The sequence below is a fragment of the Pagrus pagrus genome (assembly GCF_965226575.1).
Source record: "Pagrus pagrus genome assembly, chromosome: 9".
NCBI classification, from domain to species: domain Eukaryota; kingdom Metazoa; phylum Chordata; class Actinopteri; order Spariformes; family Sparidae; genus Pagrus; species Pagrus pagrus.
The window spans coordinates 17,674,562-17,697,576 of NC_140193.1; the positions used below are offsets into that span (position 1 = coordinate 17,674,562).

The following is a 23,015-nucleotide window of genomic DNA, read 5'->3' on the forward strand; positions in this document are numbered from 1 at the left end:
CCCCTCGTGTTGGATTGCAGCTGGTCCCTTTGCGTCTACCTTCATCAGGTACAGTATGACTCAGAACTTCATTTCTCTTGATCAAATTGCCTCTTGTGTAAATACTGTCAAGATAATCATCGAGACGTGCTACTAATTGTTTTGTTGCATTATTTTGCACTTCTGAAGTTGCTGTCACTTGATGTGGCAAGTGCCCTAACTGACTCAGACTGACAGAACTTAATACTCCTGGAGCTTTCTGCACTTCCCTCATTGCTGTCATATCTATCTATATTACTCAGCAGATAGCTCACTCTCCCCGGCCTGTTCAGTTCAGTAAATTGTTAAAGCTCAACAGGTAGATTCAATGAATTAATCCCAGTGAAGTTAAAGATCTTCAAACATGTCAGCTCATGCACAGACTGGCTCGTGTATTAACTTTGCAACCAGATGGTCCAGCTTAAAGAGGTGAGTAAATACATTTTAGGACACTTTTTGGTGGGATGTACAACAGGATGAACACTTGCACATGCCCAGATGATTTTTAGCCATTTAATGATTTCTGTCTGGAGCTGACAATTTGTTAAAAAAAAAAAAAAAAAAAAAAAAAAGACTTCATCTGGCCTGCTTTACCTGTGGGACTCTAGGGAGGACCCACCACACAGCCAGCCTCTAACTAGGCCCAGTCCTTAACATTCAAGTCTTTACTACACATCTTGTTCTCTTATCCTCACTACGCCAGCCATTTTCTCTCTTGAAGTTGTTGAAGTCAATGCACTGAAAAAGACATAATCAAAGTGGATGTCCTGTTCTCCTTGCTTTGTGTGCTTTACTGCAGGTTTAAGGAGCACCCAGTCATGAGGAGGATAAGGTCCTGCACAAGGACAAACCTATGAGGTGGCACTGTGGCTTTCCAAATAAAGTTCTGTGATACACTTAGACTCTAATTGCTCGCAGTCAGTGCATTACAGAACTTTGTTTTGGAAGTTAATACTTTAACCTGTGGGAAATAAATCATCAAACATCTGGATATTTAAGTTTACAGCATGGTGGAATACTCGTGTTGACAAATGAACTGTTTTCTGGAATAAAGTTTACGTCCGTCTCAAGCATTTTTCAACGCCTCTTGTCTATTTTTTTGAGAATTAAACCAGGGTGAATTTTTAGTAGTAGTAGTACAGCTAATTTCCATGTATGTACTGTAACTTTGTGTTCAATCATTACTTAAAGAGCACTGCTGTGTGCCATATGGAAGCAGTATGGCCACGTTAGTCAGGTGACTGCATGAAGGTGAGGCAGAGGTAAACAAGTCACACTGTTTCAGGTTACACTCAGTTTTGTAAAACCATGTCACAAATGTCACTCAGGAGTACTTTTGATGCTACAATGATGCTGCTTTAATAAGTGCAAATATTAATAAATTATATTGTTTTAATGCGGCAGACAATCCAATTACAAATGTATGAGCCTTTAAGTATAGATTAATTATCTCAGGCTTACGTTGCCGGTTTTCTTTAACTGTACAATGTGTAAAGGCAGACACTTCGTAAATATAAAATACTTACCTCACATGTTTGATTAAATTATTTTTTTTCCATTTTCACTTTCTTTCTTATTCTGAGTCAAGTCAAACTAGTGTTCACTTTGCCTGTCATTTTTTTGACTGTATAAAACTGTTGAAAAAGGCATTAATTATAACCTTCAGTTCACTTCAATATATGTCGACAATAGCATAGAAATATCTGTTTGCATGACTTCGTGTCCTCTTAAATGTTTCAAGTAGCAGTTGTGTAAGGCTGGATTCCTTCTGTTATCTCCTGACAACTATGTAAATGCTCTGTAAATTCCTTCCAGCCTCAACCGTCAATGGAGCATATGCAACCAGTCATATATTGCAAGGCATGCTGGGAAATACGTAAAACGGTGCGTTCAGGAGCTCTTCTATAGCTCATATTTCAGATCGAGGAGAACAAGTCCCGTTGCGTTTCCTCGGGTTTAAACATCAAATAAAGAGGGAATTAAAAGATACGATGCTTTTATTTTCAACCACATCGTAACTACAGGCAGTAGTGGCATGACAGTGCACATAGGCTAGAACGTATAGTCTTGATAAACTTAATTATATCTTAACTTGCGCTACAGGCTTTTACATATCGGTTATTTTAACGATTACTCTCTTAGGCCCTAAATTGCAATACTCTCATCGCTTGTTATGTCGGTCCTACAGTCAACAACCCAAACATTAATATAGTTAATGATCATGTAAGACAAAGAAACGCAGCAGATTATCACATTTTAAAAGATAGAACCTACAAATGTCTAAAATAGTTGCAGATTCATTTTAGTTTGATCTCCAAATCAATGAATTGCCTTATCGTTCCATCTCTGATCTGGATTCCTGATAACAATTCAACATACCACAATGTAACCACCTAGAAGATTTATCATTTGATATTTTCTTACAATTGTGTTGTAGTCTCTCCTCTTCAGACTCCTAAACGTGACAAGAGACAACTCCCAATTTCGTTTGTTGGCCTTTAACACTATTTGGGTCACTCAGTCAGATTAAGATATTTCCGACGGGCTGTGAACGCAGCGCACTTTCCCTGCGCTGACCTCTGACAGCCGCTCATGGATCCGCTCCCTCCCTTCACAAACACGGAAGCAGCATGGCGTCCAACAGCAGCGGCGGCGGCAGCTCCGACAGGCAGCGGATTGCACAGCAAAGACTGAGGATAATTGCCGGACATTTACAGGGACCGGTGGACGGTGACTCGACCATCCTAGCCTCGGAGTGCAAAGCCCAGGGGAGCAAGACAGATGTCTCCCGTGACGGGAAGACGGTGCCGAGGAGGAGGTACTAGGCTGTGATGGAGCGGTGGATAGAGGTCCAGCCTCCGTGGCTTTAGCTATTTATTAATTCAAACATCAGTGAACTAACATCTAAACAAGAGCCAGGGGGTGACATACGCTGACAGACCGGCTTTCCTCTCTCTTCTAAGCATTAAAAACCCAGGGAGACCCGGCTGAAGCGGCTTGTAATTAGCCTGCTAGCTAACGTTACTTGGCCACAGTAGACATTCATTTGCTACAGGGTGGGTGCGGCTAGGTCTACTCTGAGGAGTTTAACGGTTGTATGGGCGACTTTCTCAAAGTTGGTCAGCCATAGCTTTTACCGTGGCTTCTAATATATCGTTACATTTGTCGTGTGGCAATGTTTCACTGTCAGTGCGGGTGTACAAATCGAAGATAAGTGGTAATGTTATGGCTAAGCTTCTGGCATTTTCTGATGCTTCGGATAAGAATTAGCAACATAACATACGTAAGTTGTCCAGTAGCCTTTTATTGCAACCGTTACTGTTACGTACAGCAGTTGACGTTACGTACTGTTTGATCCATCAGCTCTGACAGTCGACAACTATCTGTACATCAGCTACGTGGTTAATTCAGTTTATGTGGTATTAGCTGTTTGATTACAACGCTAACATGTTGGTAGGGGAATCATTGAGAGACTTGTTTTTCATACGTCTTAACTGGGTTTTTCAGATATGGCTCACATTAGAAACAGACATGTAACTTGTATGGAGTAGTAGACAGTATAACTTCTGTGTCTTCTGCTGATCTGATTGGTCAGAACAAGTAGTGGTCTGACTTTCAACCTATTGGCAGCTCAGCTCCTTTTGAGGAGGCACCACCACGCTGTGCTGACATCTAGTGTCAGTCTGAGTTAACAGCTGAGGCTACTTACAAAATCAGTACTCAAAAAGGTATCAGCACTTGGTCTTGTGAAATTCATCACAACCTGTTATGGTTAATATGACTCTATGATGATAAAGTATTGTGTCTTGCAGCCCTGATTATTCGGCCAGTTGTTGTGCTTAGCCTGAGTATGGGATTGTAGTGTCTACAGTGTATGAGGTTTGAATCGCAAATAGTTAAACAGTCAATAGGATAATCCCTGCTCTGTCACAAATAGTGCCTAACCACAGACTATGCTGTGTCACTGTTTGTTTTGGAGAAGTACTTGGCTTAGCCCTTGCCGACATTCCTCACTTCTACCTTTCTTGTATGCCTAGTTTAGGTGGTTTGTCTCAGGTAAAAAGTAATCCTGGCTTGCAGGTTGGGTGGGGCTCAGCTCCAGTGTGTGTTTGCAACCACCACTAAAGCATTGATAGTTGTATAAGACCTTTCATTCGGATGGGTTATATAAACATACTAGTTTATTTTGTCCAGTGTAGTCAAACATTTGCACATACTCGACTCATTTTATAGTCTAAGACTGATTGATTAAATCAGTCACCAACTATTTTGATAACTAATTATTTGGTTTGATTCATTTTCTGATTCCAGCTTTTTAGATGTGAATATATTTAAAGGTTTGTGTACTCTATGACAGTAAACTGAATATCTTGGGCTTTGGGAATCGCTGATTGACATTTTACACTTTTCCTGACATTTCATAGAGTTAACAACTAATCGATTAATCAAGAAAATAATCAACTGAGTAACCGATAATCAATAAAATCATAAGTTGCAGCCCTATTACGTTATCCACAACTTTTATCCATTCTTGTCTCAGTCCAAAGAAGCGTTGTCATACTGTAAACACATCATTCTATGTGCAAAATTGTGTTAAATTTATAATATCATGCAATTTAACATTCAAAATATGAATACAAAAGGTGTTAGTTCTATTTATATTGATTGGAGAAGAAACCTAAGGTGCTGCAACATCATTCACACGGATTTATTTGATTTCCCTTCTGTTATGTCCAATATGCTAGTCCTAATCAGAAATTTGACATACAACATCCTCTATCCTTAGACCCACGTTTGCACTGAGTCTGAGTAAAGAAATTTGTTGGCAGGAAAGAGCTCAGTTTATCAAAACAAACACATCCAGACCTACTGTTGTCACTGACCTACACAAGCACTTAACCCATTTAATGATACATTTTTATTCAGTATGTTCTGCAGCCATGACAGCATATCTCCGGTGGCAAGGACTCATTAAAGTATGACTCGGTGTGTCACTCTCATTTCTACACTCACTCTTAATTTATAGGAAACTCCATTTTGGCAGGTATTAATCTTAATTATGGCTTTTACTCTACTGTGGTAGCATCCCATCCCTAGTGACCCGTGAGTTATGGTTGCTCTGTGAGTGGTGAGCTGTCTCTCTGCGAGTGTTAGTACAGCACACAAGCTCTGCACATACAATGTAGCATCATCTTTGGTTGAAGAATATTCCTTAACAATAGGGCTGTAACTAAATATTATTATGATTAAGCTGCCATGTTTTGATATATAAATATGTGTGAAAAAACAGCATTCAAATGTAGTGGCTGTAGTGGTGCAGAGATCCTTTCTCTCCAGATGTAAAAGCAAACATCTGTTTCGTACAGATCCCAACAAATATCACCTCATCATGATTGCAACAGTTATTTCAGTGAAAATGAAAATTTTGATGCATAAATGATCATTTCCACTAATCATTAATCATATCACAATTGCAATACCTGTCAAAGTAAGTGCAGTATGATTTTTGACCATATTATGCAGCCCTAGTACAGATTGTTTTCCGACTTATCTGATTAATTATTTGATATATGAAATGTCAGAAAAAAATGTCCTTCCCAGTTTCTCGAAGTCCAAGGCAATGCCTTTTAAATATCTTGTTTTGTCAGTCCAAACCCCAAAGATATACAGTTTAATATGATTATTTGAGAGAAGCATGAAATGTTCATCTTTAAGAGGCTGACAACAGATTTTTTAAATGAAAAATTACTTAAACATTTAGTCAAGTTTCAAATAGTTGGCAATTTTTTTATCTGTTGATAGACATGTCACTTAGTTGAGAAATCGTCCCGGCTCTGCTCAACATTGTCGGATTTGCTGTACTCAAGTATGGTCGGTCAAGTATAGCTGGTGCTAGTAGATATTAAGGATGTGCACAAACAATCTACACTGCTGCCCTTTCTAGTCGGTTACACTTATTGTCATTATTTTATTAATGTACACATTTAAATTAAAGGTTGATTTAATTTACACTGAAATGTTATGTCCTTCTACTCAAATGTTGCTTTTAAATTGTGCTTAATTTCGACTGTTTTCAAAGTGTTTTCTTACTTTGATACCAGTCGACCAGTCTAAGTTTGAAATTCTGTTTAAACAGCCTGACAGTCGTTAGGAACATTGCTCGTGGGTATATGTGCTAAATATTTAGATGGAGCTTGATAGTTCAGTGCACACATTCAGACCTACTGTAACCATAAAATCTGAGCAGTATGAAACTAGCTTTGGGTAAGTGTGCCTACCAGGTGCAATAAATGTAAAATATTTGACTGTGTCGAAAGGGAAGTGACTGACGGCACAGGGAGTGTCTGCTAGCCTCCTCTGTTGATGGATATGTCGTTTGAATGTGTCGCCTCTGCTTCTGCATTACAATATCAACAATCTGTGAGTGGAGTGCTGTGAGGTGGTAGTCGCCCAGGGAAATATTGTAGGTGTGCCTTGCTGCGCCCTCCTATATTGTAAATTTGTCAGATGATAGCCGGCCCCACCTTGGATGAATGCAAAGACTGTAAATGACTATGAATAAAATAAGGAGACTCCTTCGCTTCAGTGAAATGCTATATGTCCGTGTGTTAAAATGCCAGCATGAAATATCATATTATCAGCAAGGACTTTTCCTTATTCCTCTTGTCTTTTTGAAATTGCCAATGTCAAAACTAGTGTCAGCCCAGAGGGACTGTGGTGGCAAATTAACAATATACCAGGTCACTACTCTGGGAATCACCTTCACACCTGCTCCGGTGGTATTTACTGTCTTAACTCCAGTGTAAACTGTGCGAATTGACTCAACCTCTGGCAATGTTTGTTTTTCCACAGGCAGGAGATTATGAAATGGAACGGCTGGGGATACAGTGACTCGAAATTCCTCTTTAATAAGAAAGGCCAAGCAGAATTTACCGGCAAAAGGTACTGTATAATATCACATCACTGATCTTAGATGTTATGTTCATGCTTATTTGTAGATGATTTATAGAAATCAAGCAGCACCAGGTCTCATTCAAAGCCTGTAATCTTGTTTTAGTACAGCCGCGGCGTCTAGCTCCAGCTTTGATACGTTTGGCTGACTTGAGGCTGGAGTTATGCATTGATCATATTCACCACCCCTTCTGTATACCCAGCTTTTGAAATCAGCTGTTGTCTCCCTCCTACACTCACAGCAATGTGGTGCTACTGCCACCCAGTGGTTGGCATTTGAACTGTTCATTGTCACCCGAGAAGGTCACTGGTAGTGATTTTCAGCTTTCACCAAAGTCCGTTGCTGATAAACAGAAACCATTTTCCAATCTGTTGAAAAATGGAACTTATTATGTCAGAAATTATTAATGTATGACTTTGAATGTTGGGAAAATATAATGTGTGAGGCTGTGCAGACAAAGCCAGATTCCCTCAGTCTTCCTGAATTTGGCTTCAGTTTACAGCAGAAAGAACATCTCCCATGACGAGAGCAGAGGTATAAATGAGCCTTGTATTTTTAATTATGACACATAACTCTCTAAGCAACAGCCCTGCTTGTCTGATTGTAGCTGAAACATTGCGTATGAGGATGTATTTTGAGTAATGAGTCGAGCTGAACGGGATGTTGCACAACAAATGGGTTCCTCCTGTGCTAGCAGTTGCCACAAACCCCTCCGTGCCCTCTCGACTGAAAAGCTACCGGGGCGGCGTACAGTAAACCGGGGCTGGGGCTCAGTTGAGTGAATGTCAGAGACAGCGTTCTCCTCCTCTGCGCTCACTGTGACAGAGGCTTTTTCATTACAGAGTGTGTTTCATGCTCTCTTGGACAAAGGCACAGCACAGTCCCCCTGATGGGCTGGCCCAGGCCGTGCCAGCAGCTCAATTATGCAAGGGATGGCGAGGGCGATCACATGGACAGCACTGTCGCTGCTGCTCCGCTTGCCTAATAACCTCATTGGACTCAAACCTCACACTCTATTCTTATTAGACACAGGCCTGGTTTTCCAAATGAATAAGCCCACTCAAGCGTTTGGATGTTTCCAATTGAGGGCTTTGACTTCCACCACAGGAAATCACTTATACATGAAGCTTAGTTGATTTTTTTTTTAATTGGCTGTTCACACAATCTGTCTTCTGTTTTACACAATGCAGGTATAGACTAAGTGGTATGATCATCCCCGGGCTGAAAGACTGGTTTGAGGGCACATTTGGAGCCAATCTGCAGCATAAAACTCCTGCAACAGTGAGTGCCATTAACTGAAGACACAACAAATAAATCTGAATTACAAAGACTTGGTAACAGTTACCAAAACCACATTGGCTCTGTTTTGTTTCAGCCTCTTTTGACCAGCAGCGCTGTACAGCCTGCCACACTGAACGAGGCCTTCGTGGAGGAACTGAAATCCACAGGTATTCCCTTCTCCCATGACGCAGAGGACCGGGTGTTTCGAGCCCACGGTAAGGCATGCCGGGAGGAGAGTTTTGGATATTTCCCCCTTAAAAAAATCTAGAATCCGACCAATATATTGGTTGACTGATATTATTGCCAAATATTGATATAGTGAAGTTTACGGTTCACTGTTTATGCAGTCATGTAATTTAAGATAAACTGAAAAATACCTGCCTCCATTACATATCAACATCAGCCCCAAAAATCGGTCAGGCTCTAAAAACATCACCCACTTTGTCTGATTTTTTTAATGTAGCGACAGTGTTCTTATTCTGTGTCATCTCTTTCCTGTGTTTTCTCCCAGGCCATTGCTTACACGAGATCTTCGCTCTGCGGGAAGGCAAATTTGGTCGCGTTCCAGACATGGTGGTATGGCCAAGTGAGTTCAGAAGCTGTGTCATCATCTCCGTGTTTTTATCTCCCTGTTTTTCTCCTCCCACGTAGCATCGCTGATCCCCCCTACTGGCTTAGGTGATTTAAAGGGTTAATCTCTGCAGAGGCAGGGATATTAATATGTATGAGTGGAGGCTTAATAAGAAGCGTCAGGGGGAGGACGGTTGACACCCAATACACCACGGTCTGGCCCACCACAGTACACCCATGAATTATGATTCCGAGATTGGTTTTCTGTTGTTATGGCTGGCACTATTTTATCATGCAAATGAGTGTTGACTGATGGTTGAAACTTGATTAGCAGCCTCCCGAATGGGCAGCAAATCACCAAGCAACTGTACGTATTGTTTCATCCACGGCAGCACCAAATTTTAATTTTACCGACCCTGCAAATACGTTCTCATTTGCTATGTATCTAATAGATATTTTCACATATAATTTACATTCCTCAGTAGTCCCCCTAAGTCAAGCTGTGTTTTTTAAGTGGAGGTTTAGTTGTTGAACTGTAATCCGCAGGCAGAAGCTGTGTGTTTAATTGGATGGCAAAAAGCACTAGAATGCAGGCATTTCTCACCGCCTCTAAAAGCACTTGAGGCCGGTCAAGCGCGTCCACGTAGGAAGGTAATGCTGCTCTTCCCACTCGCTCACCGCTCCAGTGTGAATGGATGTGGGCTCTGTGATTGGCCAAAACTAGTTTGTATTGATCCAGCACATCCCACCCCTGAGAGCGCAGCTTCATGCAGGCTGACTCCGCCTGAGGAAAGCCCCGGGCAGATCAGAACGCTCCCTGCCTCTCTGTCGCTCCCCCAGCTCAAATGGCTCAGCACATATACATTTATTTATTGTCTTCTGTATTCATGTAGTGCTGTGTGCCATTTTCTTATTTCCTTTGCATTGTGCCCACTATTGGTTGTTAAGTGAATGCTTAATTTATCAATGCAATCTAGGACATAACTAAAACATTTTCTTGATGATGGCCGCTAATTTCCAACTGATATCCTGTGTTTTTGCAGACTGCCACAATGACGTTGTGAAAATTGTGGAACTGGCGTGCAAACACAATGTTTGTTTGATACCATATGGAGGTGAGTTGTGAAATCATTGCCTCTAATCAGTATAATTAGCTGTCACATACTGTATACACCAAGCAGCTCGATGTATATTTACATTTAATGTACTTTAATATAATATTTATTATCACATGTGAGAGAAGTTCATGCCTCATAATCTATAAATGAATCTGCTAAATAAGCTACTGAACTGCTGACTGAATCTCAAGTCTGGCTGTGTGTGTTTTATACTTGAGCAACAGAAAACATTATTAGCACACATCCTACTGAGCCTCTTATCTAAGGATGTGATGTAACCACAACGTCTGCAGTTCACTTCCAGCCTGCGGACCTCTATTATACCTTTCTCTATCACCCCCGCATGTCTCCTGTCACTCACTTCTGTTAGCTACATCATGAAGACAAAATGACTGGAATTATCTTCTGTAGCGTTGCACTAGTTTGTCAACTGGTTCATGAGAGTGATGTAATCCATAAAAGTCAGTCACACATTTATGCAATTAAATTCTGAAGCCTCAAGTCTTTTTAGAAGAATGAGGATATTTGCACCGTGCAAACTTTTTTCTTTTCTGTAGTTTGTGTATCTGTCAGCGCAGACATTTAAACACATTGCGGCATCTCCTCCAAACTGCTTTCTGATGTAATAAAAAGCTGTAAATCATTTGAATTTTTTGTATACTAGTGCCACTATGATGCCGATGAGTTTGCTGCTCCAACCATCCTAGGAAAGCAATTATTTTTTTATGCCTGTCTTTTAGAAAAATAAGCACTTTAAACATTTTTTATTGCAGTCAAACAAGCTTCTCAAACACACAAGTGTTTATCATAAGAGGCCATACAAAACTGTGTGAAACGAGGTGAATTGGACAAACTTACTTACTTAACAGGACATATCTGATCAGAGAACATGTAACCAGACCCGACAAAGCAATTGGTACTAACTTGTGTGTGTGTGTGTGTGTGTGTGTGTGTGTGTGTGTGTGTGTGTGTGTGTGTGTGTGTGTGTGTATACCATTGTGAAACCAGGGCAGTGTGTACGGTATAATCACTTGGTCCATTGAAAGGCTTCTCTGCTGTAACCCCTATTGTGACTGTTGTTTTTTTCTTTCTCAGGAGGGACTAGTGTCTCTAGTGCCCTAGAGTGCCCCCCAGAGGAAACTCGCTCCATTGTCTCTCTGGATACTTCACAGATGGTACGTAAACAACTGTGTAAAGTCAAAAGAGTTCATCTGGACTAATGACAAGAAAAATGAAAAAACAAATCAAATGCAGACTAATACAGTTGAGTGAAATTATATCAATGTGAAACTCTAAAACGTCAGATCAAGACTTAGAGACTTTTCTACTGTCTTACATTAAAAGTGTACTTCTAAACATTTCTATGTATATAAATGTAAATTACAGAAAGGAGACACCATAAGAAATATGCCATTAATATAATTACATGTTACACTGCATAACGCAATCACCATCTACAGCCTCAAGAAAGATCACAGAGCTAGATTATGTTTAATGTTTCTTCATGATGAGTCAAGAAAAAAATATGCCAGGACAGATTTTCCTGTTAGCATAACAGAATTAGAGCACTTGTTTTTCATTTTTTTGCAGTCAGTAATCAAGTTTCTTAATAGGCAGAGTACAGGGAACAAATAACGGCAGCGGCGGTCACTCAGCCTGTGCCACCAATTCAATCAGCATGCTTTATGGGAAAATAATTTTTATCAATAACACAGAAAAATTAAGCAATGTCAGTGTGCATTTTACCATTTTTCTGTTTCTCCGTTTGCCTCTTTGTCATTTTTATAGAAGGAATGAACTACATATTTAGAATACTGTTAAAATGACAGATCAATAGAAATGTTATAATTTATATGTGTATATTTAAATATATATATATATATATATATATATATATATATACATATATAAATTATTATTTTATTTTCTGTATCAAGCAAAATGCAAATGCAAAATGGTGAATACAGTCAGCAGCACAGTGCAGACCTTTGATCCAAGCTCACATGGAGGCGATATATAAGCTGTCTGGATGCTGCTAGTCATTGAGTTGCCACAGACACCAGCGACTGACCAGTGTTCTGTGTCAGGGGTCAGAGGTGAGCTGGCTCCAATGGAAGCACATGAAAGGAGCAGTGTGGCTGGAACATAAAGTTTACTACCTCTGGAGAATAATTGATGGCAGGTGTGAAATGACCTCCTGCAGGTAGGGGCAAGCCATGTGCTCAGCGGCCCAAATACGAGGCATATATTTGGAATTAGATGTTAAATTGAGTTTAACCTTGAGGAAATGGTCTCCGTCCCGAAGCCCCTGTGCACACATTTATCCTCAGACATGTGACCGTCAGGCTAGAAGGACAAAACTTCCACTACTGTAAGCAAACTGTCAGGGGACTGTCTCCATGGACTGCTGATGAGTGTGTTGTTAATGTCATAGGACAGACATGGTGATACACAAGGTTTTCTATTAAGATCTTGTAACCTGGATAAAATTAATGGTGTGTTTTCATGTTAGAGAAATGAAACAAACTCCATATTTGGCGTAAAGCATTCAAAGAGAATGTTTTATGACCTCCTCAGTCATGTTGTTTGTTTTTCATTCACAGAACCGCATTCTGTGGATTGATGAGAAAAATTTAACTGCCCACGTTGAAGCTGGCATCGTCGGTCAGGATTTGGAGAGATTGGTAAGTACTGCTCATTTTTTCCGTCTTCATCCACTGAAAGAGCCCGCATTACCGTAACTGTTGTACCAACAATTGCGTTGTTCTACCCATTCATATGCAGGTTGCCCAATGCTCATTCACCTTGGTGCTCTTTGCTCAGCAGATCTAACAGGGTTTAGGAGGGAGTTTGAGATGGGAGCAGAGTGCTGAAGGAGAGAGATTACAGAGTGAGGCGGCGGTCATGAGCAGATGGCACCATCAAGCTAATTCAGAAAAATGGAGAAGGAGCAGGCATTTGATGTAGAAGAATGCGTGAGCTGCATCTAAAGCAGACCCCACCTCTGCATTTAGACTCTGCTGTTATGATGGAGCAGATGGGTCTGCATTATAAACTGCCTTCCAGGGGAGTGCTGTGATAAAACCAGGCCCGACTTAACCCCGGTCTTGTGCCTCTGGTGGGGGTTGTTGTTGTACTTTAAGGTCCTTATTGTTATTACTACTAAATGTTCCGCCTAAAGATGCAATCTGAAGGAGAATGTGTGGAATTCTGATGACCTACACAGTCTCCTCGAAGCCGGAGGGATGGTGCATCTGATGAAGGTTGCTTGGATGCTCAAAGGGTTTTTTTTGTGGCAAAAATGACCCAAAAGTGCATTGTCACATTGTTATGGCCATGTGGCAAGAAGTCACTTGCAGCATTTAGTGGATTGGGTGGGGCTGTGGAGGCTGTATGTGCAGAAATCTTCCATCAAGACTGTCTAAGACATAGTCTCTTTTTAACACAGATTTACATAAACATGTGAAAGTGAAGTTTCTTTTTTAATTTTAATTTTCAACTAGAATAGATGAAAAAAGCCTAAACATGTAATCTTGTACCAACCAAATAATGCACTGATCTCTCTTTTTAGTCTTTTCTTTGTTTTATTCCACTCAGTTTATTTTAGGCTGTCGTAAAATTCTGTGATGCCATAAAACCTGAGTTTGAGCTTTGCAGCAAAACGAGAGCAGTGAAACTCTCAGCAGCAGAGCTGCAATTATTTTTTCCCTTTGCATGCTCATTCTTTTTGCTTGTTATTAAAACATTCTTGTGGGTTTAAAACGTTCGTTTTCCAAATATATTTGGCTCGCTTTGAATCTGAACCACAAGTGCATGTTCTCTTTCATTTTTCAACAGCTTAATGAGAGCGGCTACTGTACAGGGCATGAGCCTGACTCCATGGAGTTCAGCTCCCTTGGGGGCTGGGTAGCAACCAGAGCATCAGGCATGAAGAAGAACATCTACGGCAACATTGAGGACCTTGTGAGTCACATTTCCCCCCACTTTACTTCCTGCTCATGTTTGTTCAAAATGCTGGATGACAGTCAGGAAGCTGCAGTCACTGCACAGTAATTAGAAAGGAAATTAATAGCAGATTTTATGGACTTTGCCCTTTGCAGTGATCACAGTATCAGTTATGAAATGCCTTCATGCATGTGGCACATATAATACCAAAAATATAATATTTTTCTACATTGGTGAATCTGTAAAAGAAAGTAATACCACTGTTTTGTCTCTAAAAGGTGTTTATTGTGTTGTGTGTCTGAACAGGTCATCCACATAAAGATGGTGACCCCAAGAGGGGTAATTGAAAAGAGCTGTCAGGGCCCACGCATGTCCACGGGGCCAGACATTCACCACTTCATCATGGGCTCAGAAGGTTTGCTCCCTCTCTCATGTGATCTCAGCACACCGGAGATGTGTGCCTGTGTGTGACTTTGTGTGCATGTCTGCAGGTCTGTGTGATAAAACAGTAACATCAGGACGATTCTCATGCTCTGGGCTTCTTACATATTAACTAGCTCTGGTGGAAAAGTGATCTGGAGGGGTTGTTAGTTAGGAACCAGCAAGTGTCCTCCCCACCCCATCTGCAGCGCCCTGTCCTTGTGAATGCCCACTGAGAATACTGCCATATGCCAGGTTCTCCCTACATAATGAGGAGGTTCAGAGACTCTTGGCATCGCCATGTTAAACAGCTGTGGATGCAAACTTTATATTCGCCCTACAAAGCTCAGCAATCTGCTCCCTGACTGGGCTGGGATCACTGCAGAAATCTCCATTTGTACTCATTAGAAGGGATTTCAATACCTCATTGAAATATATCATCAGTATGTAAGATCAGAATCAAATGGGTTCAATACATTATGAAAGTATTAGTATATATTATTAATGTTGTTCTTACCCTGGTTTTAAAAATTACAGCTCTCTCTTTAATAATAAAATCCCCAGTAGTCCATTTTGGCATCGTACTACACTATAATCTAGGAGGGGTTGTGTGTTTATGTGCGATGTGAGAGGGAGAGCTTATTTAATGACTCTACTAAAATCAAAGCAAACTTTTTCACATACATTCACTGGTGTATAAGCATGTAAAATAATTGAAACACCATGATTGTGTCCACAACATGTTAAGTTTATTAGAGTGTACCTGTTTCCAAAATAATAATTAAGATTTAATTCATAAAAAAAGTACTAGCATCAGTTTGCTCATAAATGATGCAGAATTTAACACACGTCTACTATGCTCAGTTTATTTTGAAGCCTGATGGTATGATTCCTTAATAATGGGCTAATTCTGCTGTTCACTTTATAATATCATTAAATAGATTTAAAAATACCAACATGAGCTTTCATAAAAGCAAGGCAGTTCAACATAAAAATATGAAATAATATATATAATATTTTAAAAAAGCACAATTTTTCTGGCATTTACATCAACATATCTCCCAAAAATTAGTTTTGAGAATAAAATAAGAAAACTCAACATACATCTAGCACTGTGGGTGTCTAACTGTAATCCACAACAACAGGTTGAATGTTTTAAGCGGTCTAGCTCATCAATGAAGGCAAATGATGATAGTTAAAATTTCCTAAGAGTTTCATTAGAGTAGGTAGTGTAAAGAAGATGAGCTCGCGCTATAACAGAGATGGGACAGGACCACACGTCTCTGGGAGTACATGCACTTCTGGGAGGCCTAAACCTGGACCTCAGAGGTCACACCACCGCACAGTCTCATTAAAATTATCTACCTCCTCACCCCAGAAACAGCATCCTGCAGTCTGACAGCAGGCCACAACAACAGTAGCACCAAGGCACCACACTAAAACCCTCAACCACTATGCTCTGCATGTTAAGTGGAACGCATCCATTTTATCAGAAATTACTGTGAAACCCGGAGCGTCTCATTCACTGCACAACAACCGGGTCCCTCTATCTCTCTGACCTTGAAGTAGCCTGAATGCAAAGTATTTTCTTCCCTCTTGCTTCAACCAGCGTGACGAATGATTGGAATAATCAATGATAATCCCTTTCTCTTTTAAAATATCCTCTCAACCGTGGAGGATGTAATGTAGGTGAGTGAAGCCAACCGGTGCTAATTTAATGCACAGGGCCACACATTCTTTGATTCTAATGTGGTGGCTTCACAGTAGTCAACACATTTTTTTTTTTTTTTTGTTTGTTTGTTTTTTCGAGAAATCCTCTCAGACTCTTTATTGTGAATGGTCCCTCTCCTGGAAGATAAGGCTGGTTTAATAGAGACAGTTGCAGTAAAAATGGCTTAAGCAGCACTCATTTCATTGCATTGCATTCATCCCCAAGAGAGTGTTTTTCTGACCTTTGCTGTTCCCTTTATTCCTCACTCACTCACTCACCCCCTTTTTCTCCCCTCTACTCTGGCTCCTCCCTTGCTCTCTCGCTCACGCTCTCTCTCTTTCTCTCTCTCTCTCTCTCTCTCTCTCTCTCTCTCTCTCTCTCTCTGCTTCTCTGACTCCTCCTCCTCGCTCGCTCCTCCTGCAGACTATCAGGAGGGAGGGGCCTGTCATGGCTGAGGCCTAATGGAGTCACATGTTTTCCACTGGGCCACTAGGGAGCAGCGTGTGGCATGTAGTGTCACGTTAGAGGGCTCATTTACAGCCATAACAGGCTCCTAATGGAGCAGGCTATATTCAGGAGAGAGAAACACAGAACATGCAGGCTGGGGGGCAGTAATGGGTTTGGGTCACAGGCTAAAATTCATAAACATGAAAATAGGTCTGCAACTCACATTATCCTCTTATTTGTTTTGATTATGGGTTTTACCAGGTACAACATCAGAAAATGGTGAATTTATTGTGACATCTTGTTTCTTTTTTTCAACCAACAGTCCGAAACCTTAATATATTTAGTTAAAATGATAATCTCAGATCATTGTTTTCTGTCCTTTTCTGCCCTGTCAGACTCATTGTTAGTCATTACAAACCAGAAAGAGATGATATACTATTAACAAGCATGAGACAGAAGAAGTTATAACATTAATTTATCTAGTATTTTCAGCCACAGCAGGCAGCTGTTTTAGATGAAAAAGCTCTTAAAACCCAATGAACACTATCTGCTCGGCACTAAACGACAGACAGACACAGTCAGCGATTAGCTAGGGAACGTAGTAATGGAGCATTTAGCACTTAAAGAGCCAAATATTTCCCACAGGAGTTGAAGAGACAGAAATCGGAACTGAAAGGGAGTGAATATTGGACGTACATTCACCAGGTGGACGGACAAGTTCGAATGAATTCTACTGTTGCTCCACAACTGATGGATGTGTAAAAAAGCAACTGTTTGACATATCAAAAGAAAAGGTGATGATATGTCAGTGTTGTGTTCACGATTAGTAATTAATCTAATCCAGCCCTGCCCAAAGTGGGGCCCACAGGCCAAAGTTGGCAAGCCATAAGGTTTGATTTGGTGTGCCAGATGTTTGTAGCGGGGGGGAAAAAACTTAATAAATATAATATAAATAGCTGTTCATGCTATGTTACGCCCCCCTACTTATTTTTTTTTTTCATAATCTGAGAATGGCGGGCAGAGTGACACTTTGCTCATGAAGTCAGTTGGTTAAGAAGGTAACATTCAGCATCTTTGGGTTTATGATAAATAATATTAATGTTGCTTGGGGGATGGTACTCCCTAGCTACAGTTAACCACGATATTTGTAGTTTCTTTCTGCTGTCTACGGCAGAATAGACACTGGTTGTTAAACATGCAACATGACTCCCTTCAGCAGCAGCAGCAGCAGCTAATGGTTGACAGTTTTCAGGTTCAAAAGGTCAGCCAGAGATTTGGGTTTACCTACATATGTGTTGCCGCTGTTAGCCTTGCAGCCTTTGATAGAGCTCTGCTTTATTTCCTCATGCTCTTAAGTTGATAAATCTTAGTTGTCCCCCAGTGTGTGGTAGAAAACCAGATATACTAGGTGAAATGTGAGACGAAGGTCACCCAAAGGACCCTCGGGACGTGTACCAGAGCCCAGTAAAACGGTCTTAAGTTCCGCTCTTAGAGGGGGTTAGGTCATATAAATTGTGGGAACTGGTTTGCTCCTTTTAAACTCAAAACTCTCATTGTGATTTTCCACAGGAACCCTGGGTGTGGTCACTGAGGTCACAATGAAGATTCGTCCCATGCCGGAGTATCAGAAATACGGCTCTGTGGTGTTCCCTAATTTTGAGCAGGGAGTTGCCTGTCTTCGAGAGGTTGCCAAACAGGTAACTTGTTAATCTCTCCCCAAACATGCTGCGTTTTGTCGCTGCTTCCTCCCCCCGTCTCAAAAGGAGGTTAAGCCCAGAGGCTTTTTGGGTGTGTTGGAGGTTTGCCCAAACTGTAATAAGCACTTTCAGGTCTTCACTTAAAACTGACCTGCCCATAAAATGCAGCAAAAAGAATCTCAGTGTATTTTTAGACTATTTGTAATGTGCTGTTAAAATCTTACCAGTCTGAGCTAAGCTATCCCTGCTAACGTACTGAAAATGCCAGGGAAAAAGGCAATAGGACAGACTTGACTATAGGGAAGCATGCTATAGAGTTTTTTCAGCCAGTGTTAGAAGCGATAATCACCTGATTCTCACGGTCGATACCGATAAGATAAGCAATAATTTCACTGCATGCAAGTCCTAACCTGAAGTTTATGCACACCTGATGGTGAGAAAGATGGATGATCTAATCTTCTTCTTAACAATAATCTTAGTAAAAAAAGAAAAGAAAAATATTGGCTGAATTTGGTCTTGTATCACTTGAAAGTAGTGATGCACAGTATATTGATCCAATAAATTATCCTAATGGGAACAAGTTTGGGTCATTTTGTGCTATATTCTGAGAAAAAAAAATTATTGGCTATCATGAAATTTTACCCTATAAATACAGCTTGTCATATGAAGCCAAATTATTTTAATTGACTTAACTAAACTCCTATACAGTAGATGTTAATGCATGGGGTTTGCGAGGCAGCATCAAACGCAAAGAAGAAGAAGCTCGAAAAAGAAAATGTTTAAAGAAGAAGAAGAATGCAAGATGAATTGCAAGGATTCAGAGATGAAGGAAATGAGTTGAGTCTGAGTTTTAACACAACAGCTCTTATTAGAGCTGTGGAATATTAAATCATCCATCTTTGCTCACAACATTTAAGCCTTTCTTCCCTTCAAGAGTGACTAAACTACAGGTTAGGTTAAGAAAAATGTAAAATTAGCAGTTATGTTATTGGTATCAGCCATGAAAAGCAGGTAATTATCAGTATCCATATTTTTGGCATTTTATTTTGTAGGAAATGTTACTCTGACAAACTAATATAGACCATCTTGTATTTTTCAGAGGTGTGCCCCAGCATCTATACGTCTCATGGACAATGAACAGTTTCAATTTGGTAAGTTTTGCTTGATAATTAACAATACAGCCCAGCCTAGACGTAAAGCCTATCACTGCTGTCATTCTCTCTTGTATGGAAACATCACTCTCATTTAAGCCCTCTGTGCTTTTATGGTTAACATTTAACTCACAAGCAGGACTTTATTTGACCTGTTTTTTGTTTTCAGGGACTGTTTTTTTCCTTTTAGGCTCCAGTTTGACCTTTAGATTTGATCAGAGAGCTTTATCAAGAGGCAGGCTGTTAACTAGCAGCATTCTAATAATCATATTCACTAGGAGTTTAAATTTGTAACTTACTCTTACTGTATTTCTGTGGGTTGGTGTTTCATTGATGTCCTGTATATACCTCCTGAGAGAAGAACAATGAATGGCAACGGTACAGCATGCAATGATTTTACCTTCTACAGCACAGAATTGTTAAATTGATTATCATTTCTGCAGCGGAATAGCTGCACACACAGACAAAGAATTGAAGCAAGATGAAAAATGACCCTGGCCAAAATTAAGTAGTTGTTACATCGAAATTTTATGATGTTGTTTCTTAAGGTCTAGTGGAATGCATCTGGCATTGCCAGAGATCTCTGTAAAGTTCCCCAGTCTCCAGGGATCTCATTATCTCCCCTATATTTCCACTTTTCACAGAGTAGGCACTTCTTAGCATTAAGTAGGGAAGATGAAGCGACCAGGTTTTTCACTAATAACTAAAACTCATGCCTCTATGATACCGTCTTGGGCTTATTAGTGGCTTGTCCTCACTTTTAATCATGTCGGCTGTTGAGTAAGGAGAGTTGATGTATTCACAGGACTACAAGTACAATTTAGCACAGCCTGTCTTGATGCACAAGATGAATAATGAGACTGTTGTAGTCAGTAGCAGCCTGTGTTGATATATGCCAAAAAAAAGCAACTAAACCACAGAGGGGAGAGTTAAAAGTAAAATAATTCACAGTGTAGGTGTAATTTTCTCTCTCTGGATGTTGAGTATTTAATTAACGAGTATGATGGCTGCGAGAGACCTAAAGACCTGCAATCAAATTTTGGAATGGAAACAATTAGGACACTAAGTGATGAAGAGACTTGAGCATGGGGGGAAATAAATGAACTGTTAAGTCTCGGCGACATCACCCGTGACTTCCCCGCTGTGATTGATAACCATCCCATTGGCCCCAGCCCCTCATTTTCGCTTGTCCACAGGCGCTTTTGTGCGTCCGATCAGGAATAAATCAAAAAGTGTGGGTGAGGAAGACGGATATCGCTGTGTCAACCCCACTTCCCTTCGGAAAGCCTCTGATTTATAGTCGCTGTCGCTGGCAGCCACTGGCCAGTTGTAAAGTTATTCAAATGTTACCATTTATATTTCCTCCTTTTGTTTGAAACCCCAAATAAATCTGACTCGCTTGCCCTCTCAGAATGCTGGAGGATGCGAGCAGAAGCAGGCTATGACTAATGTGTGAAAGAAAATGATCCGTTTTCTAAGGCCCACTTCTTTAAGAGTAGATGGAGCTGACTCTTATCTGATATTTTCACAGGTCACGCCCTGAAGCCTCAAGTATCTTCAATTTTCACATCCTTTTTGGACGGGTTGAAGAAATTTTACATCACCAAGGTAAAAAGAATTAAATTAAATTGTGCATTGCTGCTTGCTTGCCCCGAGTGTTTTCCGTGAAAGATTAATCCACCCTTTTAATCACCAGTTCAAAGGGTTCGACCCCAACCGCCTGTGTGTGGCCACACTACTCTTTGAGGGAGACCGCGAGAAGGTCCTGCAGCACGAGAAGCAGGTTTATGACATCGCTGCTAAATTTGGGTAAGTAGTCGTTCTCTCTCTTTCTTCCTGTCTGAGAACGCCGCATGTCACAAAGATCAGTTACAGATCCGGGCGCAGAAATGACAAAGCACCAATTAGTGTGACTTTGAGCATGATGGGGAGCTGCCTGAGGCCCTGATGTCACTTTATTTAACCAGCCATTATGTAGTAGCAGTGAAAAGGATGGAGAAGCACAGTTACACACCTCAGACATGGCCTTCCACTCAGTAGTTTGTCTCTGTGTGGATTGATGGATCACCTGTGGATGTCCTCCTGTCAGGCCGGCTTTTATGTTAAAGTAGGTGTGGTGTGGGCGGTGATAGTAGGGCGCAGCTCCCCTCAGGACAGCGCAGGGCGAGAGGACAGAGCCTGGGAGTGCTTCGCTGTTGTGATTGATCATTAAGCGGATCAATGAAGACTTTTGGTGGCAATCAGTTTACCTGTCAGCCTGAGAGGGATGCTCTCTCTATCCTCTGCCTGTTTTACACCTCCAACAATAGTTTCATAGATGAGTTCATCCTAACGTAAATCAACCAAGAGCGAGTGATCAGGAATTATTGTTCACTGGTGATTCTGAGGTGGCTGTGATGCCAGATGTTTCTACACATCGAGGGTTCACTGTTTGACTTTTGACAACATTAATAGTTGTCTAATAGAATTTTACACCTGGAAAAAGCCATCTATTCTCTCTAAACTTAGGGTTTGTTATTTTTGGTTTTATTTAATAAAATAAGTTAATTTTGTATATTTGAAAAACCTTTTTTTGCTGTTGTATAATTTTAAAAACACCATTTGCAAAGCAAAAACCATGAGTTGCTGAGTATTTTTTTTTTTTCAACTTTTGCACAAAACTAACCCTTAGCTTGCATTTTCCTCTGTTCCTCTCTTCATTTCCTGTCACTCATGTCCTGTCTGATCTGCTTTTATCACAGGTCAGGAGCAAGTGACTGGTTTATGACTGTTAGTTCAAATGAAATCTGTTAATTCCTACTTGAATATCAGTAAAGAGCAAAACCGTGAGCCTTTTAACAAACTTTTGTATATACATTTTTATATAACATTTTTGCTGTGTATTTTAGGTTATGATTAAAGGTCTTAATGGTTAGTTTGGATCGTTAAGTTTGTTTAATCAGACAGGTCCTCTTTGAATATAACTGATCAACACCTTCCTTTGGCTAAGAGATCAGCCCCGCTGCTAAATGTGGAAATTCTGAATATGAAGCTTGTGGAGGTGTGTGAGATAAGTAGCTTCCCAACTGATTTTGCAATATATGAGCCACAAGTAAATTAAGCTGAAGAGTTAATAAACACTTCTGATGAACCAATCTATGACATTTGATGATTATTTCAATGGATCTGGACATTTTATTGAGAACAAAAACAAATATGATTCTTGCAGCTTTGAGTTTCATCAGTCAGGACTCCAAGGAAACTTGTGGATGAGACCTGGGTAATATGGTTGTTTTCAATGTAGAGACAAGAATTATATTTGCAATATTCTTTTTATTTTCTTATGTCAACATTAGAGCCTGACTGATATACCGTTTGGCCAAATTATCGGCCAATATTGGTGTTTAAGCTTATAGATGCTTGGGGTAATTATTCAATTCCAGTGAAGTTTGCTGTTTAACATTAACCTTTACTTAAGACTTAATCTGTAAATATCCTGCCTCCATTGCATATCTTTGTCACAAGTGTCTGATAACTACATTTAAAAAATCATTGGGGGAAAAAATGTGTGTATATCGGCTGATGTACACAACATCGGGCTCTAGTAAGTAATATAAACAACACATGTTCAAACAGACAAACCAGAGTTCCTCAGTGCTCCTCACTGGGCCGTGTCAGTGATTTCTTCCAGGGTAAAGCCCATTGATCATATATTACTGTTAGTGT

The 23,015-nt window shown here is 40.4% G+C and overlaps 1 protein-coding gene across 1 annotated transcript in view; it reads left to right on the plus strand.

Annotated features, from left to right (window-relative positions):
• The first annotated feature begins 2,567 nt into the window (after positions 1–2,567).
• agps (alkylglycerone phosphate synthase) overlaps positions 2,568–23,015 on the plus strand; it is a 31,556-nt gene continuing 11,108 nt past the window's right edge. The window contains exons 1-14 of the mRNA XM_084362770.1: positions 2,568–2,836; positions 6,871–6,960; positions 8,161–8,251; positions 8,346–8,466; positions 8,763–8,837; positions 9,865–9,936; positions 11,035–11,114; positions 12,543–12,623; positions 13,777–13,902; positions 14,191–14,299; positions 18,032–18,159; positions 19,259–19,310; positions 20,842–20,918; positions 21,007–21,119. Coding sequence (XP_084218896.1) covers positions 2,649–2,836; positions 6,871–6,960; positions 8,161–8,251; positions 8,346–8,466; positions 8,763–8,837; positions 9,865–9,936; positions 11,035–11,114; positions 12,543–12,623; positions 13,777–13,902; positions 14,191–14,299; positions 18,032–18,159; positions 19,259–19,310; positions 20,842–20,918; positions 21,007–21,119 — 1,403 coding nt within the window. The 5' untranslated portion in view covers positions 2,568–2,648. The remainder of the gene's footprint in view (positions 2,837–6,870; positions 6,961–8,160; positions 8,252–8,345; positions 8,467–8,762; positions 8,838–9,864; positions 9,937–11,034; positions 11,115–12,542; positions 12,624–13,776; positions 13,903–14,190; positions 14,300–18,031; positions 18,160–19,258; positions 19,311–20,841; positions 20,919–21,006; positions 21,120–23,015) is intronic.